The sequence below is a fragment of the Aspergillus pseudonomiae genome (assembly GCF_009193645.1).
Source record: "Aspergillus pseudonomiae strain CBS 119388 unplaced genomic scaffold BDV37scaffold_49, whole genome shotgun sequence".
In the NCBI taxonomy this organism is placed as follows: domain Eukaryota; kingdom Fungi; phylum Ascomycota; class Eurotiomycetes; order Eurotiales; family Aspergillaceae; genus Aspergillus; species Aspergillus pseudonomiae.
The window spans coordinates 150,662-171,279 of NW_022476041.1; the positions used below are offsets into that span (position 1 = coordinate 150,662).

Below are 20,618 nucleotides of genomic sequence, written 5' to 3' on the forward strand. Positions count from 1 at the left end.
TTCCCCAGGTTCTCACCACCAAATCAGCAACGGCTTTCCCAATCAGGCCAACCCGACGGCATACCTGCACACTTAAGTCAATGCCACCAGGTATGGTATGTACCTCGCGGTTAGTAGTATATCCCGAAGTACAAAGTAGGTAAGTATGTAATGTACCTCGGCGGAAGGAAGTGTCAAAGGTACCTAGCTGAGAAGGTCGAATGGTCATGAAACGTCGTCTTGGACCATATCATGATTCGGATAGGCTAGAGTCGCCGTCTACGGTCTTGGTTTGATCACCATGTTTCATATGCTGAACTCCGGTCGTACCCGACTTCTGTATGCACGGCACGTCGCGTTTCCATATGCGACAGGCTACAGCAACTTAAAGATCTTGGACAACCCCGCATTCAATCCTTAGCGACGGCCTCCAACAGGAAGGTTTACCGTAAGGCACGATATCAATGCGCATCACGTTCATTATTCACTCTAAACAAAACCGGCTGGCGGATACATGGCAAGCGACGCACTGTACGTAACAGAATCATTCAAAGACGAACCATATATCAAACATTAAAAAGCATCTCACCAGTGCCTCGTTACAAACGACATCTCGTGGGTAAGCCTTATCATACCATACATAGATATCCCATAACTCCATAAAAATCTCCAGGTATCAAGGGGAAACATCTGTGCGTACGCCACCCAAACAACTCTAATCAAGCGATATGCAACTCCATAAGCCAAAACGACGATGTATATGGTTGAAAGCAAATCAGACGGCCAGCCGCCGATCCCACCCGTTCATCAGCCCAAACTCAGTGACCTCGTCCTCCGTAGCCGGAATCACAACGCCCCGGAAGGGATCCAATAGACTGGCTTGCTCTTCCGGGGACAACCGGAGGTCGTTGTAGGGTACCGCCTCTTCCGTACTGCCCATGCTTTCATCCGAGTAACTCAGGACGCTCTGGGCCGCCATCTCCCGAGTGGGGGCCACATCGCTATTGCTGCTAGAAGACCAAGCTTCGGGGGACAGCCCCTGGAGGTCACTGTGGGATCCCGGCAGCGGTGCTGTCATTGAGTCGGGCTTAGGCGCATATTCGGCCGTCAGGGATGCGAAAGGTCCAGAGTCGTCACCACATTCTTTGCCACCATAGATTCCGGTGAAAATGTTAGAATAACCTCGGTCCATATCACTGAGAACGAACTCCCAATCAGACATCGTGATAGCTCCGTGGGCAGCCTCTGAGGGTACAGAGCTGGAAAGCATATGGCCTTGATCGTATCCCAAAGGATGAGACGGGTAGTACATCTTGTCTCCCGGCAAGCGCAGGTTTTCAGGGGTAGGAAGGCTGGCCCAACTAGAAGACCGTATCTGACGCTGGGCAATATGAGGGCTGGCGCCGGAGATGGTATTCCTGCGTGATGGCGAGTCTGGCTTTGCGGGCTGGCCGAAGCCGGCGCTAGCAGCCAAGCGGGCCTTCAAGGCTTGCAGTTGCTTTTTAGGAGATCTTGATGACTTCTGTTCAGGGGGTGACATTTCACGGGGCTTATCGGATGTTGCACGCTTGCCACCATCCAGTGAGACCAGCGCATTAGCCAGCGTACTGAATTCTGCGGCAGCAACCGGGGACTCCGATTCCAATTGATCAATGATCGCAGTAAGCAGCTTCTGGCTTTCCTTGATAAGCTTGCTGTCTCGTTTGAGGCCGATACTTTGCCACAGAAGCCCGAGACCGGAAGAGAAAACCAACTCGCTTCGGTTGATGCTGAGCGAAAGGCAAAGGCGCCTCTCATCGAGGAGTTGAAGAATTTGAATGATGCGCTTGCTGCAATCAGAGACGGCGAGCGCAGACGAAGAACGGATCTGTTCCTCGCCGAAGCAGACAGCCGGGCGATGGATTAATGAACGGATAAAATAGTAAACAAGAGACTAGGCGAGATTGTTAGCAAGTGTCCGGTAATTTGAGTACAACGACGCATCAAAACTTACCAAAAGTGGCGACCGGCTACTTGTAACATTCGTGCTAGGCTTATCCTGCGAGAATTCTAAACGGAGGTGAGGAGGTAAGGTCTTCACCCATCCGTCTAGTTGTCCTGCAACCAAACGCAATTTGGAGATGGGAATTTCGTACCCTCCATCAGAGGGATACAGATCTTCCAAAGCCTTGTTCAAAATTCTGCATGCCGCAAACAACGCGATCGCGCTAGAGATGCGAGTAGACTCGCCAGGAAGGGTAGGCAGGAAACCTGTTTCGGTGACATTCTCATCATCAATATCCTCCGGATATTCTGTACGGATATCTCCCTCGCGCAGTAAAACAGGCAATCCAGTTAAAGCAGCAGCGAAGCTGTAACCATGTCAGAGAAGAGAATTTCCTAAGCATGCAAAGTACGTACCGGTCGACCACATATTGGCACCAAAACACCTTTTTCCGTGTCTCAGCAATCAGAGCGTTGGAAGAGAAGCGTTTCTGACTCTGGTGGAGTCTGAGCTGATGGCAAAGACTGACGGCAGAGCCACGGTAGCGTAGAAGGCCGGTATAGTCACCCTTGGTCATGCAGTACATCTGAGCCAAAACGTAGCATTGTAGGGTTGAGACAGATACATCGCCTGAGAGCGATTCGAGGACTGGAGACCAATTATTCTCGAAGAATGTTGGGTCCTGGTTGGTTCTCGTCTGTCGATTCATATTAGCTTTGAACAACTGTAGAGTATCGCCCTAACAAACTTGACTTACAGTTGACGTAAGAGCTGCAATGCCAAATATCAAGTTCAACTGCGCCATATCATGTCTACTACCTTGCAGCGTGTCTGTATTTGACAGGTACTGCTCGTAGGCTTTAAGGATAGTGGGCCTGTGAACAACCGGGTAAAGAGGAGCCCACTCTTGGAAGAAAATATTAATCAGTTGATCAGACACAAGTCGCGGCGCGGTCTTGATGACCTGGTCCGTACGAGAGGCTGAAATTGGGGCAGGTGAGGTTGTTAGAGCCTTAGTCGAGACATTCGGTGGCAATCGGCCCTGATCCATGAGTCTAGTTGTGAAGACGCCTAACTTGGATTAGCTGCCCTGCGCCCTTTCAAGTCCTACCACTTCCAAAGAATGAACTTACCACTATAACCACGAATATTTGCAATTCCGAATTCGACATCGGATGATTCACCTAACGATAACGGTTCCTGGACCTGAATGACGCCTTCATTCGTGTCGGGCACGCCTGACTTGACCGACTCAGACGGCGACCGGACAGAGGCAGTCGCCCTTTGTTGTGAAGAGGGAGAGAAAGAATGTATCCGAGATAGTACGTCGATCTTCTCATCTTTTTCATCTAACAAGTTCTTCAGATCCCTCACTTCCGCCTCCAAAGCTCGTACTCGTTCCTCCAACGACTCGGTGTATCCACGGGGGAAAGCGCGGCGACTGAGTTTGTCGCTCGTCTTACATTCGAAACCGACATTGGCGCATTGCGTACAGCATGGACGGATACCATCACAGCGAATCTTCTTGCTTCTGCATCGATCACAGGCCTGGGCGATACGACTTTGGGCGCCGTTGCCGACCTTGATCACTTTCATCGGAAGAATTCCAGGCATGTTGGCTGGATGCTCTTAGCATCTGCCGCCGAAAGGACTACTCCTTGGCTCTCGGGTGCGGTTTACACGGCGAGGATTCAATTTAACACTTGGGTGAGCCGAGATGTAGACACTCAAGTGATAATATGTACTAGTAGTAGTGGGCGCGGCAGGGTCGAAAGTATGTAGCCGACTGATTTGGTAGGAAAGGATAGCCGATCGTAGTGTATGTAACGTTGTATGTAGTACTCCGTACTAGTAGACGAACAAAGGGTCGAGATATGGGGAGCGGAGTTCTCTTGATAAGGAGGTATTGTTAAATGTAAGGAAGGTGGCGGTTCACAGCCGAGGAGACGATGATAAGAATGGGGAAGGGAAAGGGAAGGGAGAGAGCATAAGCGTGTTGGGAAAGGCCAACCACAAGGAACTTTTTCGATGTCCGTCCGTGGTTCTCCGTACGGCAGGTGTATTGGCAGGCCCGGGATTACCAACGCAGGTGCGGGTGACGGATGCAGGCTCAAAGGGGTGTGGCTGTGGGGTAGCCCAGTGGAGCTCCGTCTGGGCTTTCCACCACTCATCACTTCCCGCTGACGATTTTCAATTGCTCACTTGACACTCGACAACCAGAGAGCATCTGTAATACCATTACGCTCACTCTAAGTTCGTGTTAACAGAGTTAAAGTTCAATGAAATTCATACTAAATTATTTGACTTCCAGCCCGAACCCCTCCGCATTTATTTGGTCATTGTTCTTCATGTGTGTGTGTGCGTCTGTTTATTGGGAAGAATTAACTTATATGAAGCATGAAACTTAGGGATATTAAATTTCAGGGATTATCCCGTGCCTAGCACTGGCGAAGGACTAACCACAGGTATATCGCCAGCGAGAGTCGTTGAACAGTCAGTGATTGGTTTTTGTTCGCAGGAGGAGACTAGCAGGGAATAATTCCATCGCAGCAGCTAACAGGGGGAAAAGCCCAGAAGCAACGTATCCTTGAGATTTAGACTCAAAAAATCCTTCACGCCGTCGTCCACTCATATTAGGCCGTCAGATGCAACACTCTTATCCTTTGAGGCTAAATAAGACATTCATCCATCATTCTCTTAATCAAATCTAGCAACCTACCACCACGGTTTGAGAGTCCGAGACAATAGTACTCCGTATGCTTTCTCGCCGAATAAACCCTACCTTTAAAACCAGAGAGTACCCAAGTGGGCTGCATAGTGTATTAATGATCTCCCCGTCATCGCCGATCGCCATGGCTCCGAACCAGAGAGAAGCTTCATCCCCTTCGAACAAAGTCAGCAACGAAGATCCCTAGTTCGATCAACCAGCTTTGATTCAGTCATTGACGTTAACTCCCCACAATCCCAGGCCTACCCTCAACCACTGAGAACCCGATATCAAAATCAGAGCCGTAGAACAAGAGTCCCGAAGCGCGGTGTTCTCACCCTGAAAACCCTAGTCGCATTATCACTTAAAACCAAAAACAAAGAAAGGAAGGATAAAATACCGGGTAACAAGCCGCTCACTTGTTACCGATGGCCTGGGCTTCTCCGCATCCCTCACCACGGTTGAGGACACCCGTAGAATTGATTTGGAACCGCCGGTTTTTATTCGGGGTTGAAGCATCCGCGGTCTTCCTTACGTCTCACTGACGAGTCCAAGAACACCGAACCAGAGTTCAACCTCGCAAGCCACCCGCCGAAAATATACCGGGAACCTTTTGAATTCAAAAAGCCATGCGAGCTCACTAGGGCTCAGTTTAGTTTAACTCTTAAACCAAGCCCTCCAGTCAGATCTCGAAGGGCGTTGATCCTCGTAACCAACCCGTGTCATGCCATTTCCCCATCCGTTCATAACTGGAGAAAAACGCGGGGATTTCCAGGAAACTTTGCACTGGCTTAGTCTCTGCCATTGTGATTGATTGGAATTTTTAAGAATCGCCTTGGTTCGGGATCTTATGCGTGTTTTTGTTCCGTTCGTACATAGTTAGCTTCCCGATATCGTAGGTACACACTACGGTAACTACGGTTAGCATTCACTGGGAAGATGAATGGCTACAACTGTGGAGAATGACTGGTTGCAAAGGTCCCTAAAATAAAATGTCACAGTTGGCCGGTTTACCGAATGAGCTTTTTAGGCATTATGTTCACAATTTTCAGACAGTCAAGGGCCTGTTTGGAGAATCAATCCTTTTGGAGTAGAATCCGAAAGTTTCCCGAGAAAACTGCAGTGTGGGCCTAGGGCTTCCAAAAGGGGACTGCTCTCTCTCTCTTTTTTTTTTTTTTTTTTTTTTTTTTTTTTTTTTTTTTTTTTTTTTTTTTTTTTTTTTTTAGATCTGCTCGATTTAATTTGAAGGACCTCAAACTATTACGGGTCTGGGGATGACGGAGCCACCAGAGGACCGAGTGGCCAATTATAGTCATGAATTGAGGGATTGTTTCTCAACAAATTCCTGATGCACTATTATTATCGCTGCCGCAGTAAACGAAAGATTCAAGCCATCGTACATACCTGATACAATGATTTCGTACAATGGGTATAGAGCCCTGCATATACTATTTGACGCTAAAGCATTATTAGTCTCAAAATAAGGCGGGTTATGCTTTATGGTCAAGGCTCTTGATTCAGGCTGACTCTCCAGTCAACTTGAAGAAATCCATGGTCACAGAGATATACTATTACATACATCTGGTTGACGCACTATTGGCTCATGCTACCCATGAAACTGGTACACGGGTACATACACCACATGGCGACTGGGAAGAAGGTCCCCATCAAGAGCCAAATGAGAAGAACCCCCTGGGGCTAAGCACATGGGCAGAATCCTGGACCGACTGGTCCGTATCACGTCATAGAATTTTATAAAGGCAGCTCAAAAGGAATTTCGCCTCTGGCCCGCTGACACGATCTCGACCCTTAGGTAGCCATGAACTTGGGACTCCACCAACTCTTTCTGTTGCCTTACCCCAACTGGGGTTTCCCCACAATCCACGTTCATTTTAATTGAATGATCGACCTTCCGTAGTGGATAATGCGAAACTCAAACAGGTTCCGGTTTCGGTATGGATTAATCGATGCTAACAATGCTCGATACTGTGTAGCAACATAGCGAAACTAATGATTCCAAGCACAGTGGCGGATTGGGTGAAATGGCCTCGTATCTTCAAGGCATATACATGGATTGATGATCACGAGAAATCCTCTTCGACATCATCGGACTGTTGTTGGGTGAGATACGCGGTGACCGCCTCACTCGCCATCAGATCCTGTCTCTATGTGTGGATGATGGTCAGTGTCCGCCCAATGTGGCCCACCGAGCTAACTAGATTACATCACTTACCTGCTGGGCTAAATCCTCGATTCCTTTCTCCAACAGCTTCCCCTCCAACTCACGCAGGCTGTTAATTGTACTATACACCTCAGGCCTGAAGAGAGCAAGCATATCCTCATTGTGATTGATCTCTTCAACCATGATCTGAGTTTCTCGGAGGATGAGAAAATGAGATTCTAGTCGATCCAGTACAGTCACCACTGCTCGAAGTTGGAAGATATCCCAGAGAGGGTCCTTTATCAAGAAGGCTTTAAGGTCATCGGGATCTCTGATCTCCTCACCTTTCCAACTGACCTTGAGTTCTCTACCCCCATCATTGGTTTGTAATACTTCAAATTCAAGCCCGTCTTCTTGGTTCACGCAAAGCCACCAGACAAACGGACTATCCCAATTAGTGCTGCCCCTTTCCGCCGTAGGAGAATCAAATAACCGAAGTCCCGGTGGTGCCTTGCAAACTCGTTTCTTGGCCATGATCAATGGATCGTCTTCGGGAATATCAAGATTGAGATATATCTGCTTTGCACCGCTTCTCTCTTGATCGAGGAATCCATATGAGAATATCATCTCCGATGCTGGTTTGTCGTCCCCGTACCTGTGAATCACCATCACCATGAGGCGTGCTTCTGCGAGGAGAGTTAACATCAAAACTCACGATATAGTAACTTCCTCATCGGCATGAAGTTTCCGCCCCGATCGTAGCTGAAGCACCGCATTGCCTTCTGTGTCTTCGTCGTATAAAGCTTTCACAATATCCTCAGATGCATGGTTAGCCATGTCAATGCATGGAACCATTGCATGGCCAGAGCTTGGCAAGTCCACCATACGCGATCGGTACATGGCATCGACGTATTTCCAGTCATCCAACGTGAATTTCCCTGTATCCTCATCCCACCAATGCTTGCGACACCAAGATATGCTCTCGGTTGATTGGCGTAAGAGTTCGAATTCATTCTCAAGTGAGGCGATCTTTGCATCCACCGCCAATTTCAGAGATGTCCCTTGCAGAAGCTCCCGCTCCTCCACTGTGTAGAATGTAGGTAGTGTTATTGAAGACGGTAAATACCATATATATTCAGTCCAAGGGTTGGACACCCCAATGCGATGGTGCTCATCCGCGAAATCCGGACTAGAATATGTGATCTGGAGGATTAAAAAGATCAAAATCGCACCCCTAGCTGTCTGCTCATATCAGCCCATGCCCTCAGCACAAAACTCTCATTAATCTCCCAGCCAATTCCCAACACTTAGCTAAAAGACAGACATGGACATACTCTTCCGAAATCGCCGACGGCATCTAGTACCTCGCGCAGATACCGATCAGACTTGGCGTGGTTTTCAACCAACCTGAGCGACAGAATCAAGTCAGAGGGAACCCGAAGGAGGGCCTCTGCATCTGATTCTCCGGTCTCTGAGCTCTGATTGCCCTTCTCTCCTGTCGCAACTATCGCACATCCCTTGTCTATGCCTTCTTCGGTTCTCAACTTGCGGAACGTGACCCCATCGATGGAGATGCCATTGAGTCTCGTCCAAGCAGAGAGTGTCTCGATGGGAAGGTATTCGCGTTTCATATTCCCTCTGGTTCGTAATTTATCACCGATAGACGTGTATTCATACGCTTGGAAGGGTAGCAGAGTCCACTCGAGGTCCCCACCACAAGTTACTACTTCCTTATCGATAAGAAAAGCGGTCTCAAATTGGAGCCCTAAGCCCTGGTTTCCTGAAGCCAGTGGCTAATAGGACGATTGCAGCATGTAGACGTCATAAGACCGGGGTCTAGGTGAAGCACTCTAAAACCAGGCCTAACAACATATAGACTCTCCATTTGTTAAAATATATATTCTTCGCAGGTATATGTGCCATATATAAGAAATATTTGCTTTTGTACAACATAATTTTCGTGAGAAGCCCAATCCCAGTCATAAATCATAAACCCAAGATGCCGAACAGCTCAAAACTCCCTACTCCAACTTCAAAGCTGCATCATCTGCTCACGCCACGGCCGCCACGTCTCTGCTTACTTCCGCTTTGTTCCGTGTGGCAGCCAGCGGCGTTCCACACGCCCGGAAGTGTGCGGGTTCGCCTCAATAGTGGCATAACGCAAGATTGGAAAGGAACATCAACTGAAGATCATGCTGTGAACCGAAGCAAGAAGGGTGATAACACTGATCCAACTGTTGAAGGGGCTTCTTCTGGTTTGAAGGACAAGGAGGAATATGAGGGAGTAGCCCGAAGTGATAAGCCTCAAGCAGCAACGGAGAGAGAAGGGTTAAAGCATTGGAAGAAGGCTAAGGAGGAGCATCCTAAGGCACCTGAACCGATCATCGGAATGAATGATGAAAGAGCTCAGGTATGTTTTCAAACCTTTACGCTCGTAGAAATAAGCTAGGACATTCCTGGGATAAGAGTTGATACCCCCCACCAAGACCAGGCGACTGACTATTGATATCGTTCACAGAAGGGTCATTGATCTGTAAGTTGGGTTGCTTTTCTGCTTCATTGAATTCGGCTATGTACTATTGATAGCCGCCATAAGCGTTTCATTGTTCGTTCCCAGACATATCAACTGTATATAAATTGAATAATGAGATCTATCGACCAGGCTTGAAGGATAGTACCTAAAAATGAGGGATGCGGGTTAGCGAGCGGTGTTGGCATAATTGTTGAGAAGTTAGCACCTACATCATGTTTTCCTACTTGCACAATTTCATCTTCCGAGACGCGGATACCACCAACGCCCTCGATGTAGGAGATCGGTATATCGCCCATGACCTTTTGAGCAACATCTCCAACCGTAGTGCCCCTACTCGGTGTCAGATGGATTAATGGGGTGGGGTATTTGCAATCGGCATTACTTACTTTTTAACCAGGACACAATCGCGGAACGCTGCATCGCTTCCGGCTCCTGATGCGAAGGTGTGTACGTTTCTGACTGGGAAGACTGGTACCAGACCCAGGAGCTCTGCGGCACGCGAAAGACATTGCACAACTCCAGTTGAGCCAAAACGATAAAGTACCATGTCTTTCAAATTTTCGACACGGCTAATGTGATGTTCAAGTTAGCAAGACGGGTATTGCGCAAATACAAGAGTGACCTACGTCTTCAACTTCTCATCCATCTCCTTTAAGCCACCGCCATCAGGTTCGCCCATCTCTATGAGGTCTTCTCGCGTATCTAGAAACTCGCTTCCTTCGACGTATTTGATGTAATTTTGCTTCGCTAACCTCCGAAGGAACACTTCTGATATTGCGGAGCAGAGGACAATGGACTGAGGGTCCTGCATTTTGGCAATTTTGCTGATATTCTAGAGTCACTCTTGTCAGCGTCGATCCAAAGCCAAACGGGAGTGCTGAAAAACCTTGTCTGCGTCGGGATGATCGATTTTGTTTAAAGCATAGACCGTGGGGAATTTTTCATCGATAAAAGCTTTGACAACCCTCTCAACCGTCTCATCAGACCAGTCTTCAAGTGGCTCCTTCAAGCCTATCCGATCTAAGCAGCGTGCAACAATCGTTGATGTACTTCCATAACCGGAGAACTGCCCTTGTAAGGTGTCCACGGCCGTCGCCTCTATTGTAAGTGTCAGTATGCAAAACCCTATGGAATTATTGTCGACTGACTTATAGCCATATGTCTCCTCTTGATGGATCCCCTACGAGAATCATCAGCACTGACAGCGTAGGTTCAGAAGTGTGTTGGTTTACCATCTTTGCATCAAATTTCCCAAGACCCAGCGCACAATCTCGGAATGTAACCATTCAATATCTTGTGAAGGATCGTAACCTCGAGTTGCTTTCCCTGAAATGCACATTGACCTGTTAGCCAATACTTCTTCTTGCGCTTACGAAACCGCGACATATCCTGACCTTCTGCGTCCGTGGTCCCACTAACATCAACCACGTGGATCAAGGCATCCGCATGACGCAAATCATCCAAGAACTTGTTACCCAACCCTCGACCTTGATGCGCGCCTGGAACGAGACCTGCAACGTCCAAGAGCTCAATGGGGACAGAGCGTCTTCCTTCTATACAGCCTCCATAATTCGGTTTGCACTTATCCGACACACCGTATCGCTGGCATGCACATTCTATTTGGAGGTAGCCAATGGCGCGCTGAGGATCGATTGTAGTGAAACTGAATATCGCAGATTAGACGTCTTGGGACAACGAGATTTGTATTATTGGGGTTTGCGTAAATTGTAATGGAGCGATATGACGGAGTCGCATTCTGGTTTTACTTACGGGAAGTTCCCTACATATAGAAAATGTCCCGGTCAATGCACATATACTTTGGCTACACAGCTAACAAAGATAACCTTACCAACTTTCGAAGTAGCGTCTGTCAAACTATTCAGCGTTGTCGATTTTCCACTGGATGGCTACATGCCCCTCAGTTCAGTCAGCGGCGTATCTTCCGAGATAACGAAGAGTAGCAGACCTTTCCAACCAACCCAATCAATGGATCCCTAGGCATACTAGCAGATATCTGAGTAGCAGAACGTACAATTAAGAAACACAACGGCAGAATAAGAGTCTATTCCTGTCTAACAACATGTAACCAAAAAAATCATTTCGCTGGTAGCGGGGAATTGGTGGTCAGTTCCGGCGTCTTGTAACGGAAGGCGGTCTACCTTGAACCCTTTATGTCCTAAGGCAGGCTAGCGTCACTGTTCTGGGTATAGCGCGTTGAAACCGTTTACTGATTTCCCTCTACCAATCTTAAACATTTATCATACATGTGAATAGTGCTTGCTCTCAACTACCTTGTGGTACTTCATGTACTACTGAACAATGGAACACAGCATGTGGTGACATATGCAGCTCATCTAAGAAAATACACCGTATCCAAAGATTGATCCAAGGGCGCATTTGCAACATATATAAGTATATTTATTTACTGTGGTGGTTCTATATCAACGAAGCCATGTGTAGTACTCACAAGTCGTGGTCGTTAATCGACAGTACTCTCTAAATAAATAGTAGCGCAATCACTCTTTGATTTAAGGATCTTAGGCTGACTATAATTGTAAGAGAGACCCTTCAAAATACTCAATAAGCAGTTGGTACACACTACTAAGACCCCTTTACTCTTCTGCCATCCTGCTGCAGCTCTTCTTTATCCCTCAAACGACAATATATCATGAACCCCATATCTATATTTTATTGCTCCAAGAGGTCCTCAGACAGCAACGTAAGACCAAGTCCAACTTAGAAAATGTGGTACGAGTACTTGATGTTCAGCCACTCAGTGCTGAATGGGTTGAAGCCATTGGGAACTCCACCTGGATGATCAGGTGTTACAGGAGTTTCAAGAATATGGCAGCTCCGAAGGGAGCACACGTAACACTTCAACAACCGAAGCAATGAAACAAGAGATGAAGCCCGTATTTAAGTCTGTTCATTTGTCGCTCCTCGAAGTCCTGGGAAGCTTCAATCTACACATCTAGATTACCACCACTGAACTACAAGCGGATCTTCAGAGACCTACCTTGTCTATTTTGGAGTACATACTAATCTGTGAGCCTTACATTTACCAGCCGAAATAACTATAATTCGCTGATATGGAGGCAAGGTTAGCCGATTTCGCCATGCATCCAATTCTACTCTCGCTTTTCTTTAGCACCCTAGCTGCTACTGTGGCAATTGGTAACGAATACCCTGTGCATCGTCATGGATAATTTGCTTATTGTAGCTAGACAATACCGTACCGGGCAACCAGATGGGAAGCCCAACTGGAACAGATCTCATGCCTTCACAAGGAGACTGCTTCTGGAGCGGAACTGCACCCCTCTGTGCGGGAAGTTGTGAAAAGGCTACTCACTGGGAGTGCGGTATGTCAAGTTGTGGTGATGATACATGCTGCTGGGTAGGCATCAAGAGATATTGTTGCTACAAGTCCGCATCTCCGAGCGGTTGTCCAACTGGTGGATCAACAACTATCATATTTTAGATGTTCTGGGTATATTCACGGGCGATCTACAATTTGTGTACTAGCTCATGCTGCCAATAAGCGATGTAGGCTTGAAGATCTAATCTGGACCAAGGGAAATTTGTCAATTTTAGCCCTTTTTGACTGTGTCGATATGTAAGTCTCAATATATGACTTTTGTGTCCTGTAGCAGCCAGACGAGTCTATTCTCAACGTAATCTGTGGTATACGCAGAACTGCCCGTGAGCAGTTCGGGTTGAATCATTACTCATCTGTATCTAGAATGAACCGCGTAAGTCTTGCTATACTACGTTTACCTTTTCTTTAGTCCTCCAGAGGTCACTGCTTTCCAGATCCAACTCAGGTGTATGCATTATGCTCAATGATTTCATATGGGAAAAGCTTTGATATTCTGTGTAGAAAGATCTAGATGTTTTACCCCTGTTTCACCATATTAGCGGAGATACAATCATGTACATAGTATGGATACAAAGAAATGCGTCATAGAAGTCCATATATACTGGATGAGTGATGAAAGAGACCCATCAGAGTATTCTTTGAATTAGAGAAGGTCGGACACACAATGACCTGCCATTCTAGGCCTAGGCTTACTACCATAAAATTTCAAAAATAGAATTCATTGAGTTTACGAATCATTCTCCTATAACAACCTTCCAGGTTACATCGTATGAAGTCAGGGCGCATCCAGTGACGATGGCCAAAGGTACAATTGTGAAGCCACCAAGAGCGCATTGATTCGATTGGATCATAGAATACTCAAATTATGTATTCGAGTCCCAGGGTTCGGGGTTTCTCCGCCGTACTGTTCCCAGTGTGGGTTTTGCTTCATCCAGAACCTGGACATCGGCGATGTCGTCATAGGTGTAACAACGTCACCAGCCTGCGCATCATACTCCCAACAACAAACATATAAGTAACCGGAGATCCTCTGGTAAATGAAGTTCTCTTAATCAGAATCAGAATCAGAATACTCTCTCAATTACATTTCCAATCAACCAACTTCAATCCCATCTCGACCAAAACAATTTCCTATACTACTTCACACAAAATGTCCGACCAGACCTTCCACACCACCACTCAGGATATTCGCAAGCCTGAATCCAAGATCTCCCAAGCCTACCAGGGAAATACCCCTAAGAACTCGGATGTCTCGGCTATGAAGGTAAGTTGGGAATTCAGAGGTGATCATGTTGCGAACCTCGACTAATCGCTCTATAGTCCCTCCTCGGCGAGAACACCGATAAGAAGCAGCAGATTGAACAGACCAAGTCCAACCTGCCTCTACCTGATCAGCCACCAGTCGCTAGCGACTGGAACTCCTTAGACCAGAGGACCGTCAACGTTGGCTCTGGCCGCCACGAGGGACCTGTGTCTGGAGAGGGCAACAGCGCTCTGAGAGAGCCCGCAACCGCTAGCAGCAGTGTCCGTGTAGATGGAGCAGAGTTGCACAAGCAAACTCAGCCTCTGGGCAATGTTGGGCGCCAGGGGAAGGACAATCTGAGTGATCTTCCCAAGGATGCTCTGGCACGGTAATTTATGATTTTAGGAGTTTGATGGATACCGGACGTGGTCTATGGGCTTTATACATCATGAGCGCAATTATCTTTGTATTTTAGTAGCTATTCATGCATAACAACACATGAAAAGTATTTACTCGGATGAATTTTGTTATTCTTCTTTCCGTAAATATCAAAATCGTAGTGGTGTACTCCCAAGATTGCTCATAATTTCATAAATGATCAATTAGTCTGGCTTAGCTTTGAATAGATACTTTAGATATTGCTATACCACGGCATGACTCGGATATATCTTTGTTTAGATTCTCTAGTCGACGCATCACAGTTACATAAATTATTTACTTTTGAAAGTTGATACTTTGTAAAGATCACATGACCCATAGATGTCACTTTGCGAATCGGGTTAATCGAAAAGTTTAAAGGAAGTTCTATTTCAACCACCCAACATTCATGATTGCGAAACTGATGTATCAGATCGTCAATCACTTTTCTCTCATGATTTGAAACATAAGCAGTTGCGCTGCTGTCGTCTCGGGATATGATGGTATCATGCCCCTTCGTTGCAACATAGGTTGGTGGCAGTGCCGATGACGTCACTGCATCATGTTGCTACGCCATTGTCCGGTAATATTGTTCCCACAGAGATGGCATTCATCCAGCATTCGTTAACGCAATCGAGACGACCACGGAAGCCATACCAAACCCGGTAGTAGGGTATGTGGAGAGCCGACCTTGTCCGGCTACACGATACCATAGGCGGTAGGAGGGCCATCCGACGGGATTCTGGACACTACGATCCCGGACAAAGTGGGCTCTTTCTTTCTTGTCATCGAGCTAGATCGCCACTAAAGGGGTCTCGATATTCGGGATCTGTGCTCCTTGACGTACCTGTTGGGCCGTCCGCTGAGGGCTCGGATAGGGTGGACTTGACCGTCAGAATGACATCATCCAGGTTGATGATCTGGATATCATAGTTGATGGCAGGGAATTCCAATCTTATATAGCATTGCTATCGCACTGCTCAGCCTGTCTAAATCAGATCATTCGAAACAGAGATCTCCGATACTACGATTCTCAACAGTTCAAACTACTTCCAGTTCCCATCTACAGCTCTCGAACTTATTCGCATTTTTCACATACATCTATCATCATGGATTTTCAAGGACAGCCCATCGGTCAAGGCCCTCGCAGCACCAAGGTAAGTTTACAAGCTCAGAATATATGCGTGAAACTCTGTCTAACGGCTCCCAGGTCACCACTGACCCTGAAGCCTACCGCAACCCCATCCAGGAATCCTCTGGACCTGTGTCCGGGGACTCTCTCGCTGCCGAATCTGCCACCAAGGGTGGCGTCTACTCTCAAAACCGTGGTGCCCAACCTCTTGGGGTGACTGGCCAGCAGTCTACCCTGAACACCAAGGACACATCTGCTGCCTCCGAGCTGCCCTCGGCTCCAGTTGGTGCTGCTCGAGAGAACCTCGACAGACAAGAGAAGTACCCCGAAGGTCTCGGTGGCCAAGGTGATTTCCCTGGCACCCATCTTCCAACCTCCGGCTACGTTGGTGGCCCTACTGGTTCCAAGCAGCAGCAAGGAACCCAACAGCAGTCCAATGCCTCTCAGAACCAGCAGCGTGGCACAGCCAATGCTAGCGGCAGTGGTTACCAGACCCGGTCCAAGACTGGCGCCGCACCATCATATGCCGAGGATGTGGTCGGTGACTTCAGTAGCAAGAAGCCCCACGGCAAGAACCTGAAAGAGGGCGGTTTCGACGACAGCAACAACGCGAGCTTCACCACCGATATTGGCGGTGAGAACGACCCTGGCCGTCTCGCCACGAAGGGCTTGCAGCATAGGCAGGTAGAATCTGGACCTACCGCCACACCGGCTGGCCGGGAGCAGAAGGGTGTTGACAACCAGCACTGGTACCAGTCTCTGCAGTCTGACCAGCGCGCTTAATTGAATAATGATTATGACGGACGGAATGAAAAGCTCATGAGCGGGTATCCTGTGTTATTTTCATCTTTAGCCTGTAGAAACGGCCATGTATTATAGATAATATGAAATAAAACAATCATCAAAATCCAGCCTTTCTACCATACAGTAAGAATTGGTCTTTGCAAGGAAAGACCAGTATGCTGCTTTGCTTTCTTCGTAGGGATCTAGTGATTATGTGTTGGGGTGTCGTTGTGGATTATTCGTTAGTTCCCATACATTTCTGTTGATAGAAACTTATGGAATTGACGGGGTGGAAAGGGCTGAGGGTTTGGGTAAGGTTGCTTATGTAATGATTTTAAACGAAGACACAAGGGCGTGTATTTGTTTAGAGGGTCTTCGATGTGGGGTTACGGATTTAAACGTTGGTGGTGCAAGGTTTATGTATGAAATAATAAGATCGCTAGCTGTTCCCTATATGTATGCTAATGAAGAAGCCCTGACACCTAGGACAAACATACAGTGGACAAATTTGGACTAGAAGTTCCACTGCTTCACCCAGTTTGCCATCAATTCAGTCGAGATCGGTCTCATCGACTTCATGGTAATGCTCGCCCCCTTTGTCTTTTCCACTTCAATGGGAGCTGACAATGCTCCCTCGCCTTCCACCAGTCCTTGGTAAAAGTTAAGTAGCTTCAATGCGGGCTTCGCCGTAACCTCTGCTGGTGATGGGTTGGTGATGCTCTCCAACTCATTGACCCATTCACACATCTCAATTCGCTGGACATTGTAACGCTCCTGAATCGCGGGCAGAAGGCTTTCCCACGAAGTCGCCGATGGGTTAACTAAGTGGAAGACAGAACAGGCGGGGTCCCTCTGGCTTGTGCTGCGCGTATGAACAAGCTCTGCGATGATAGCAGCAAGTGTGTCCTATCCAGTCGTCAGCTGAGAAGTTCAGGTAGAGAGATTGTATCGCAACTTACCACTGGAGTCCACTCTACTGGCATTGATCCTAAGGTGCGAGGGATCTTGCCCATAGCCTTCGATGTAGCAACGATAAGCGGTAGCCATTCCTGCCTATTCCAAATGCCATTTTCTGTCGTTGGACCAGCAATCTGCCCCAGGCGTAAGAGCGTTGTTGGTACGCCCGCTTTCTGAGACGCTGCCAGGCAGATACGTTCGCAAATATGCTTCGCTTCGGCATACCCCTGACGCAAAGTCAAATCACAATCCTCCAAGGGTGTTTCAGGAACCGATGGTCCATGGGCGAGGCTCCATCCGCCGATGGTTCCTATAGAAGACATGAAAAAGATGTGGGCATGGTGTATGCTCTGTATACTGAAGTCGATAAAATGACGGACGCCGCGAATGTGGACATCTTCGAATGAATCAACTGAAATGTTGAAATCCATTCTCCAGGCATTGTGGATAATTGTAGTTACTGTACGGAGCATCTCTTCATACTTTGGTCCGCTGAGCCCGAACTTTTCCTCGCCAAAAGATGCTACAAGGAATTCGACTCGTCCTTGACTGAAGTCGTACTCTAATCCCTTCTCTTGGAAACTCTTCACTTGTCTATCTCTTGCCTCTGATCGATTCAAGCAGTACACTTTGGTGACAGAAGGATCGTTCAATAAGGTATGGAGCAGGTAATTCCCAAGCGAACCGGTAGATCCAGTAAGAATTACGGTGTGTTGATCCGTTGTCTTGCGTGTATCAGCTTCGCGCTCAGGCAGGTCAGCCGTGTATTTCTGCACCAAAGCATCAATCTTTTCAGATCGCGATACCGCGCTCTGCTCCGCATTGCTAGCGATGCCGTATATAAACTTGGCCAATTGTTCGACAGTGGGGTTGCCATATATATTCTGAGCGGTGATAGCCCTAGATTTGGTCGATGGCCGACATGAACATATTGAGCCCTGGAAAGTCCGGCTAAGCTGCATTGTCTGTAAAGAATCGAGTCCCAAGTTGTAAAAATCTGTCTGGTCTGAGAACGAGGAGAATCCAAGAGCGTCTGAAACCACATTTCGGACAAACTCCTGAATTCCAGACAAATCAGCCAACTCTGGTATTTGATATTCCGAAATTTCATCGTCCTGTTTTGTATAAATATCCTCGATCTCCTTCTCATAGTCGCGAGTGACAAGTCGTCGCTGTGTGCTCCCTTTGGGTGTAGTCTGGAACGGTTTGTTTTTAGATGCCACCCCGATCTTGTTCTTCATAATCCGCCCATGGGCTGGGTTGATACGGTTTGCGTCTTGAACTGTAGGCCAGATCTGGGCGATCAAGTCCCCAACTGGAATATCTTCACTCCATTGATTCCAATTGGGTTCAACAAGTAGAGCTGGTTGAAATCTTCCATTGCCTACAACAACAGCTCTCGCAACTAAGGCATGTCCCTCGATGATCTTCTCCATCGTCACTGGGTTGAACTTCTCCCCATTACTGAGCGATACAACGTCATCTAGACGTCCACGCAGCTTCCACAGGTTGGGCTTGGTTGGGTGCCGCGTGTACACATCCTTCGTATGATACTCGTTCAAATCAGGGAACGTGTGAAAGATGGGTTGTAGGAATGGATCGTAATGTCTGTGGATGACCATTTCATACAGGTCGTCATCCACTAACTCCATCTCGATCCCATTGGTCGGCCACCATTCAAAATACTCCCAGTCGTCCTTGTCTTCGGGAGCCAAGGACAGTATAAAGCCAGCCTCGGTCATTCCCATAAAGCCCGTCAGCGGGGTGTGCTCTCTGATCTTACGACCGACCTCAGGCGAGAGAGAGGAACCACCCCAAAACACATACTTCAAGTTCCACAGGGCCTCCATAGAGGCTTCCGATAGGGTCATATCCTCTAGGATGCAGGGTGGTAATAGTATCGCCGTGGGCTTGGTTGCATTGAGCATAGAAGTCAAGAAGTCGGTCGATAATGGCTTATCCGGGGCGACCACGCAACGGATACCGTGAAAGACAGATATGATCAGCAACGAGAACCCCATGAGGTGAAAGAATGGCGCCGCGGCCAAGATAACGTCATCTTTGCTGAGTCGATCAGGCACGCCCGAGAAACGTCCTGGAGTGATAGGAACATAGGCGCCAGCATCCAGAGCACCAAAGTAGCCAAAAGTCAGTTGGATAGGTTTCGGGATTCCTGTCATTTAAGGAATATCATCAGTTCATTATCTAGAGGCATGGCTTATTGCACCAAATTAGGCATTTGGCAACGGTTGTACATTTGTACACCTTTATCCATACTATGTCTCCCACTACTCACCAGTTGTACCAGAGCTGTGGGCGATGAAAGCCACATCATCCTTGACTTCTTCAAAAGACTTAGAAAAATTGTACAGTGTTGTAGGACCCCCGATTATCTCTTTTGAGGCTGGGATTTCCACGGTCGTCAAGTCAGGTCGAAGAACCTTTATTTCCATCGCTCTCTGGCTTCTTTCTGTACTATATGCCAGTTTTGAGCAATTGGTGACTTCGAGTAGGCGAAGATGTGCTTCATCTGAGTTTCTAGTCGATGAAAGTAGGGGCTAACAGTTCCCTGATCAGTACCAGGTCGTCCGAATCAAATAAATCCACCATCTCACCTTATAGCCCGTCTTGTTACACGCCATTACCATCACAAGATAACGTATATCGTTCGCTCCGAGATAAGTTAATGTCTCCATGGTGGAGCTATGGCCAAAGGCCTCTATAATCCACCACGACATATAATTCACTGCATGGGCAAGTTCTCTAAATGTCAAGTCAAAGAACCCATCTGAGATCTCGGAGCCCTTAGGCACAGCGCAGACTTTCCTCTCTGGATCTCGCTCAGCCACGTCATCAATGACTTGAACCATAAGCCTCTTCCCAATAGGGGCGGCTGCTTGCTCTGCCATGATGCAATAGTGTGCTCGTAATGATAAAAAACAAATTGAGAACCGAGGGTTCAAGGACTGGAGAGGACGAAAGATGTGCAGGTTTTCGGTTTTCACCGTTGCCAGCAAGGAGAGGTAAATCTCCTGTTTAACCCAGCATTTTATAATCCTCTCGAATGTCCCTTTAGGAATGCCGTCTGCAAGGGTCAATTGGCTCATGCAAGCTGAATATCCGGTCCTTTGTTTGCTAAGTTTTCGGCGATGTTCGGGGCGAATGACAACATCGAATTCGTAGTCGCATAGACACCAATAAGCATGTTGACGTGTTGGGCATATTACTGTGGTCAGAGAGACCGGATTGACTTTGCAGGGTGAAGTGAACCGATGCCTAAGATATCATACCGCATGTAGATGAAACACCTGACCAGCTAGGCCAAGGCATTTTCATGCGCCTTCTC

The 20,618-nt window shown here is 47.5% G+C and overlaps 8 protein-coding genes across 8 annotated transcripts; 4 read left to right on the forward strand and 4 right to left on the reverse strand.

Moving 5' to 3' along the window:
* Positions 1-325: 325 nt before the first annotated feature.
* facB (C6 transcription factor FacB/Cat8) lies at positions 326-3,889 on the reverse strand. Its single transcript, XM_032079072.1, has 5 exons — positions 3,097-3,889; positions 2,721-3,034; positions 2,380-2,660; positions 1,973-2,330; positions 326-1,912 (listed from the first exon to the last, which is right to left on the reverse strand). Exons 1-5 carry the CDS (start codon positions 3,575-3,577, stop codon positions 755-757), a joined length of 2,592 nt encoding a protein of 863 aa, XP_031939931.1. The 5' UTR covers positions 3,578-3,889; the 3' UTR covers positions 326-754.
* Positions 3,890-4,631: 742 nt separating this feature from the next.
* Positions 4,632-5,805, forward strand: BDV37DRAFT_252317 (uncharacterized protein). Its single transcript, XM_032082409.1, has one exon. The coding sequence runs from the start codon at positions 4,720-4,722 to the stop codon at positions 4,876-4,878; it is 159 nt and encodes a 52-aa protein (XP_031939932.1). The 5' UTR covers positions 4,632-4,719; the 3' UTR covers positions 4,879-5,805.
* Positions 5,806-6,398: 593 nt separating this feature from the next.
* Positions 6,399-8,719, reverse strand: BDV37DRAFT_156085 (SET domain-containing protein). Its single transcript, XM_032079073.1, has 4 exons — positions 8,166-8,719; positions 7,547-8,073; positions 6,904-7,486; positions 6,399-6,835 (listed from the first exon to the last, which is right to left on the reverse strand). Exons 1-4 carry the CDS (start codon positions 8,460-8,462, stop codon positions 6,752-6,754), a joined length of 1,491 nt encoding a protein of 496 aa, XP_031939933.1. The 5' UTR covers positions 8,463-8,719; the 3' UTR covers positions 6,399-6,751.
* Positions 8,720-8,753: 34 nt separating this feature from the next.
* BDV37DRAFT_252330 (Ygr210 GTPase family protein) lies at positions 8,754-11,451 on the reverse strand. The gene is made up of 11 exons (XM_032082410.1): positions 11,331-11,451; positions 11,214-11,271; positions 11,135-11,144; positions 10,759-11,027; positions 10,597-10,690; positions 10,513-10,544; positions 10,251-10,462; positions 9,991-10,196; positions 9,751-9,933; positions 9,574-9,694; positions 8,754-9,509 (listed from the first exon to the last, which is right to left on the reverse strand). The coding sequence occupies exons 1-11, from the start codon at positions 11,364-11,366 to the stop codon at positions 9,483-9,485; spliced, it is 1,248 nt and encodes a 415-aa protein (XP_031939934.1). The 5' UTR covers positions 11,367-11,451; the 3' UTR covers positions 8,754-9,482.
* On the forward strand, positions 8,831-9,361 carry BDV37DRAFT_284584 (uncharacterized protein; the record flags this gene model as incomplete). Its single annotated transcript, XM_032087528.1, has 2 exons — positions 8,831-9,241; positions 9,350-9,361. The coding sequence occupies 2 exons, from the start codon at positions 8,831-8,833 to the stop codon at positions 9,359-9,361; spliced, it is 423 nt and encodes a 140-aa protein (XP_031939935.1).
* Positions 11,452-13,724: 2,273 nt separating the features above from the next.
* Positions 13,725-14,505, forward strand: BDV37DRAFT_252334 (uncharacterized protein). The gene is made up of 2 exons (XM_032082411.1): positions 13,725-14,004; positions 14,061-14,505. The coding sequence occupies exons 1-2, from the start codon at positions 13,891-13,893 to the stop codon at positions 14,373-14,375; spliced, it is 429 nt and encodes a 142-aa protein (XP_031939936.1). The 5' UTR covers positions 13,725-13,890; the 3' UTR covers positions 14,376-14,505.
* A 255-nt stretch (positions 14,506-14,760) lies between these two features.
* On the forward strand, positions 14,761-16,504 carry BDV37DRAFT_252337 (uncharacterized protein). Its single transcript, XM_032082412.1, has 3 exons — positions 14,761-14,983; positions 15,039-15,557; positions 15,611-16,504. The coding sequence occupies exons 2-3, from the start codon at positions 15,510-15,512 to the stop codon at positions 16,313-16,315; spliced, it is 753 nt and encodes a 250-aa protein (XP_031939937.1). The 5' UTR covers positions 14,761-14,983; positions 15,039-15,509; the 3' UTR covers positions 16,316-16,504.
* Positions 16,505-16,828: 324 nt separating this feature from the next.
* On the reverse strand, positions 16,829-20,181 carry BDV37DRAFT_284588 (uncharacterized protein; the record flags this gene model as incomplete). Its single annotated transcript, XM_032087529.1, has 4 exons — positions 16,829-17,221; positions 17,275-19,445; positions 19,569-19,830; positions 19,888-20,181. 4 exons carry the CDS (start codon positions 20,179-20,181, stop codon positions 16,829-16,831), a joined length of 3,120 nt encoding a protein of 1,039 aa, XP_031939938.1.
* Between the last annotated feature and the right edge of the window lie 437 nt (positions 20,182-20,618).

Bases quoted from the DNA above. Each gene is read 5' to 3' on its own strand.
- facB (XM_032079072.1), bottom strand. From the start codon at position 3,577: ATGCCTGGAATTCTTCCGATGAAAGTGATCAAGGTCGGCAACGGCGCC. The intron at 2,331-2,379 runs GTACGTACTTTG...ACATGGTTACAG, and splicing joins TGCCAATATGTGGTCGACCG to CTTCGCTGCTGCTTTAACTG. The intron at 1,913-1,972 runs GTAAGTTTTGAT...AATCTCGCCTAG, and splicing joins GTAGCCGGTCGCCACTTTTG to TCTCTTGTTTACTATTTTAT.
- BDV37DRAFT_252317 (XM_032082409.1), top strand. From the start codon at position 4,720: ATGCTTTCTCGCCGAATAAACCCTACCTTTAAAACCAGAGAGTACCCA.
- BDV37DRAFT_156085 (XM_032079073.1), bottom strand. From the start codon at position 8,462: ATGAAACGCGAATACCTTCCCATCGAGACACTCTCTGCTTGGACGAGA. The intron at 7,487-7,546 runs GTGAGTTTTGAT...GGTGATTCACAG, and splicing joins GATGAGGAAGTTACTATATC to GTACGGGGACGACAAACCAG. The intron at 6,836-6,903 runs GTAAGTGATGTA...ATCCACACATAG, and splicing joins TCGAGGATTTAGCCCAGCAG to AGACAGGATCTGATGGCGAG.
- BDV37DRAFT_252330 (XM_032082410.1), bottom strand. From the start codon at position 11,366: ATGCCTAGGGATCCATTGATTGGGTTGGTTGGAAAG. The intron at 11,272-11,330 runs GTCTGCTACTCT...AGGGGCATGTAG, and splicing joins TGATTGGGTTGGTTGGAAAG to CCATCCAGTGGAAAATCGAC. The intron at 9,934-9,990 runs GTAGGTCACTCT...ACATCACATTAG, and splicing joins ATGGATGAGAAGTTGAAGAC to CCGTGTCGAAAATTTGAAAG.
- BDV37DRAFT_252334 (XM_032082411.1), top strand. From the start codon at position 13,891: ATGTCCGACCAGACCTTCCACACCACCACTCAGGATATTCGCAAGCCT. The intron at 14,005-14,060 runs GTAAGTTGGGAA...ATCGCTCTATAG, and splicing joins CGGATGTCTCGGCTATGAAG to TCCCTCCTCGGCGAGAACAC.
- BDV37DRAFT_252337 (XM_032082412.1), top strand. From the start codon at position 15,510: ATGGATTTTCAAGGACAGCCCATCGGTCAAGGCCCTCGCAGCACCAAG. The intron at 15,558-15,610 runs GTAAGTTTACAA...AACGGCTCCCAG, and splicing joins AAGGCCCTCGCAGCACCAAG to GTCACCACTGACCCTGAAGC.